Source organism: Cherax quadricarinatus, chromosome 59 (assembly GCF_038502225.1).
Source record: "Cherax quadricarinatus isolate ZL_2023a chromosome 59, ASM3850222v1, whole genome shotgun sequence".
Lineage (NCBI taxonomy): Eukaryota > Metazoa > Arthropoda > Malacostraca > Decapoda > Parastacidae > Cherax > Cherax quadricarinatus.
The window spans coordinates 6036546-6041804 of NC_091350.1; the positions used below are offsets into that span (position 1 = coordinate 6036546).

Below are 5259 nucleotides of genomic sequence, written 5' to 3' on the forward strand. Positions count from 1 at the left end.
TGGAACGGATTAATTTCGAAATTTGAGGTTCCACTGTACAAATGTTTTGCAGCATCACAGACAATTGAGGTAGGAAATTAATGGTTTTAAATTTGTTTACACCTTATATTTTTTAAGAAAGTACAATACAGCGGTACCTCGGTAAACGTCTGCTTTGGAATAAGTCCAACTTGGTATACGTCCTGTTTGGAGGCTAAAATTCTTGCTTGGTATATGACCTCTGTTTGGAATACGTCTCGCGTGCTAGAACTTGTATGGGTCAAAATGAGTCACGACACCGCACACTAACCTTGTTTACCTTTCTCTTAATACAAAGCCACGACTGCTCACTAGCGTCAGTACGCCTGTTTACCTGTTGCTATCATTCAGTGAACAACCTGTGCTGTAACTCTGTGAATTTTCACTTGATTGTCTGGAATAACCAGACAATGTCACATTTCCAAAACATCCTGAGAAGAAGGCAGAAACAAAGTTCTTTGGACAGATTTTTAGTATAAGTCAAACCTGGTGAGCTTCAACCAGGTCCAAATAGGGAAAAAGAGACAGAAAAGAGGAGACTCTCCTTCCAACCAATAATATTTCTTCCTCCTCCCTTCTCAGCACTATCCTAGTAATCACTCAACTCTTTTCAGCAAAGTAAAGTGAGGTTAAATTTGCATTTATTTCATCTAATTATTTTGTATTTATGTATTTTAGTATTAAGCGGTGTTTAAATTACTTTATACCACCCCATCAATGTATAATATGCCAATAATAGGATTTTTTTCATGGGATTGGATTAATAATTTTCCCTATATTTCTTATGGGAAAATTCGTTTGATATATGTCCTATTTGATGTAAGTCCAAGGTCCTGGAATAGATTTAGGACATATACCAAGGTACCACTGTATAGTCAAAAGTGTGAGAAACTAATGTAATCAAACTAAGTGCTAAACCCAGGGGAGAGAAGAAACAAAATACTGAGCCATGTAAAGCTTTAGTAGCAGTATTGTTTATACATTAGAACAAAAAATGCTAAATTCATATAATTGTGACAAAGTAGGAAAATAGAAATCAAAAGAAGCATAATACAGGAAAATTTATAATAGTGCCTAATTATTTTTTTCTATATAATGTGGAAAGTGCACCAAACCCATTTAAGTCATTCAGTGTTGCATATTGAAGAGTTGAGAGTGGAGTGGATAGACATCACCACAATCAGGAAAGTCAACACAATTTCCACTTTTTTCAATTAAATTCAAGTTTATTCTCTATAAAGGATACAATGTGGGGTTTACAGGTTTTGGGTATTGTGTGGTTTACATGTTATAAAATACTAATTATAGAAGGGGCCACTAGGACACCTAGCATGGCTAGGCATTTCGAGCAGACTTAGATTAATTCTTAACATTAAATCCTTACAGATTATGGTATTAAGGCTAAGTGACTACATCATAATTTGTGTGTTTAGCAATGTGAATGCTTTTGTTTTGGCACAATGCAAAGTGTCTATATTGGAGTATCATAGGTAAGCTTATGACTAGTTAGGATTTATTTTTTAAGATTAAGATTAGTATTTCTGGGTTTATAGTCAGTGGGTGAGTGAGTGTAATTGTGAACCACCAGGTGGTTATCATGTAGTTAGTTGTCGAGGTGGATCAGGGAGATGAGATGTTTTCTAACTGTAGTTTTGAAAGTGATGAATGTGTCTGCAGTTCTAGAGTTTTCAGGTAGGGTGTTCCAGATTTTAGGTCCTTTGAAATACATTGAATTTTTGTAAAGGTTTAATCGAACACGGGGAATGTCATAGAGATGTTTGTGTCTGGTGTTATGCCTGTGGATCCTGTCACAATTATCAAGAAAGCTTTTTAGGTCAAGGTTAATATTGGAATTTAAGGTCCTGTAGATATAGATTGCACAGTAGTAAGTGTGGATGTTCTGAACAGGGAGTAAGTTTAGATCTATGAAGAGAGGGGGGGGGGTGTTGCCAGGGTAGGGATTTAGTGATTATTCTTACTGTGGATTTTTTTTTGGTTATTATTGGCTTTAGGTGTTTTGCTGCAGTTGAACCCCAAGCACAGATAGCATAGGTGAGGTTTGGATGTATAAGTGAATGGTATAGTGTGAGAAGGGCAGTTTGCGGCACGTAGTATCGTATCTTGGAGAGGATCCCCACCGTTTTGGATACTTTTTTTGTTATGTGTTGGATATGGGTGCTGAAATTTAGGTTGTTGTCGAGGAATTTGCCCTCATTATGTCTGGCAATTAGAGTGTTGTCGATCTTAATGTTAAGTTGCACAACACCTGCTCTGAGAGAACTTCATAATCATGGTCAGTTATTATTTGAAGGTGGAAATTTTGTCATTGGCCTCCCTGATTATGGTAATGGTTCATTTAATTAGACCTTCAAGGTCCTAGTGAAGTCCTCTTGATCCAGGGAATTGGAGCTACACCATATTCTTGTCATAAGCTTAATTACCGCCCATTTTGTAGGTGCTGCATGGCCCCTTGAGGCTTTGAGCTTCATGAATATATGTAATTTTAAGTTTATTAGTAGTCTACAGTTCAGTACCATATAAAATTAATTGTATTGTGGATTGAAAATATCACTTACATACTCGTGGTATAACAGTAAAGAATATACATATCACTGCTGGAACCATGGGGTCAGTTCTGGGGGTCGAGGATAATCTTGCAGGCAGCACCTGTTATGGACAAATCAAAAGCATGGAGGTACTTTGTCATGGGAAGTTGATGAGAGATGACTGGACAGACATCCACCAGACCATCAGCCAGGAGCCTTTCACACTCCTTCCAAGTGTGGAAGATCCTGTCACCCAAAGAAACACGTTAGGTCAGGTGATCATCAGATACGTTAAAACACCATAACTTAATTTTAATATGACAATAACAGGCAAGATTCCAAATGAATTGAAAATATTTAGTGTACCTTATCTAGGACCTTCACCCTCTCACCAAGAAAAGGTTCTCAACCCCCAGTGGTAAAAACATCAAGAACTTTGTAACAGCAGATTATTATTATAATAAAAAATTTGCTCTAAGCCACAAGGGCTATACAGCGCTGCAGGGCAGGAAGGAAGCGAGGGTATCAGGTGGCAAAAGGGAGGTGGATGAGTAATAGGTTACGGATAACAGCGGGGCAGTGGATGGTGAAAGGGTAAAGGGCAGCAAGAGACTGAGCTAGAAAGGGCTGAGGGGAGTGCGTAATGTATCATCATCAGACTTTGTGGAGTAAATCAGTCGTTGTCAAGAAGTCAATGAGAGAGTCAGGATTAAAGGAGGGTCCATCAGCAAGAAGGGAAGGTAAAGAGAGAGTAGTAGAACGAAGACGGCGTTGGAGGTAAATTCTGCGTGCTCGTTGATAGAAAGGGCAGTCTAACAGAATGTGGCTAATCGATACTGGAACTTGACACTGCTCACAGAGAGGAACAGGGTGCCTCTCCATGAGATACCCGTGAGTAAGACGAGTGTGGCCAATGCGAAGGCGGGAGAGAGTGGTCTCCCAACCACGGCACTGATGACAAGAAGACGGCCAGTAACCAATGCTCGGTTTAATAGAATGAAGTTTGTTACCAAGCAGAGTTGACCAACGTTGTTGCCAACGGGCGTGAAGGTGGGTAGCTATTGCAGCAAAATAGTCCAGAAATGGAACACCTCTATAGGAAATTGGTAGGTCATGTACTGCTGACAGCGCAGCAGTGTCTGCCTGTTCATTGCCCTGTATGTCGACCAGGGACCCAACAAAAAATATCATCTTTATGCTTGGTAGAGATACGGCATAACCAAAGTTGGATATGGAGAACTAGGGGGTGAGATGTATCAAATTTTCGTACAGCTTGTAGAGCACTAAGGGAGTCTGAGACTACCACAAATGATGACTGGCTTAGATGCGATACGAATAAGTGCTGCAAGAATGGCATACAATTCGGCAGTAAAAATACTAGCCGAAGATAGTAAATGCCCTCGCACGACGCTGTCCAGAAACACTGCTGCTCCTCCATCTTCACAACCCCATTCTTCGCAACGCTCCATTCCTTCGCTGCTTGAACGTCTTCCAATGCCACCACACGTTGACTTTTCTAACCCCTCTAGTCCGTAGGTGCCTTTACCTACAGATTCCTGGTATTTTCTTCTTCGCCAATCATGGCCTATTTACAGTGGAATATCCGCGGCCTCAGGGGTAATCGGGGTGAGCTTCAGATGTTGCTTTCCAGGTTTTCCCCTGTTGGTGCTTGCTTACAAGAACCAAAATTACACTCGGCTGTTTTCCAACCTATCTCAGGCTATAATTTATTGTATTCTTCGGATCCTTTCTCAGATGGGACCTTTAATGAAAGTGCCCTTCTTCTACGCAATGATATTCCGTACTGTCAACTATTTGTCCATACCTCGCTGCATTACACTGCAGCCCGTATCCACTTGAATAAGTGGTTTACAATATGTTCTTTATATCTCTCTCCTTCTCGAGCATTTCCTATCCCAAACTTTGCCTTTCTTGTTTCATCCTTACCACCACCACTACTGTTACTTGGTGATTTTAATGCCCACCATTTCCTCTGGGGGGGGGGGGGGTCTCATTGTGACTCATGTGGCATCCAGTTGGAGGCTTTTCTCACCTCTCACCCCCTCCATGTTTTAAATACGGGTACTCCCACCCATTTTGATCCTCGTACTCATACTCTCTCTTGCATCGATCTATCAGTCTGCTCTTCCTCCACTGCACTAGACTTCACCTGGTCTGTTCTACCGGACTTACATGACAGCGATCATTTTCCAATCATTCTTACTTCTCCTTCCTATTCACCACCTTTCCGTAGCCCTCGCTGGCAATTTGATCGGGCAAATTGGGATCTTTACTCACACCTCACTGCTTTTAGTGAAGTTCCTTCTTCATCCTCCACTGATGAGCTCCTACACATCTTCTGAACGTCAGTTTATACCGCAGCTTCTCATTCTATACCCCAAACCTCAGGCAGGCATTCTCAGAAGTGCGTGCCTTGGTGGTCTCCTGCTTGTGCTCGTGCAGTACGTTTGAAACGCGCTGCATGGGGCAGGTACCAGTACAATAGAACAGCTGAGAGACTTCTTGATTTTAAGCAGAAGCGTGCAATCGCTCGCCATGTCATCCATGAAGCTAAACGCACTTGTTGGCGAGACTATGTTTCCACCATCACCTCTGCTTCTTCTATGAGTGCAGTCTGGAAAAAAGTGAGGAAATTGAGTGATAAATACTCTCCTGACCCGGCTCCTGTTCTACG

At 41.3% G+C, this 5259-nt stretch overlaps 1 protein-coding gene across 1 annotated transcript; it reads right to left on the reverse strand.

Moving 5' to 3' along the window:
- Window positions 1–961: 961 nt before the first annotated feature.
- LOC138854432 (L-threonine 3-dehydrogenase-like) lies at window positions 962–2812 on the reverse strand (the record flags this gene model as incomplete). The annotated part of the gene is given in 1 exon segment (XM_070097685.1): window positions 962–2812. A coding segment is annotated over 1 exon segment (165 nt), but the record flags the coding sequence as incomplete, so codon positions are not given.
- Window positions 2813–5259: the final 2447 nt, after the last annotated feature.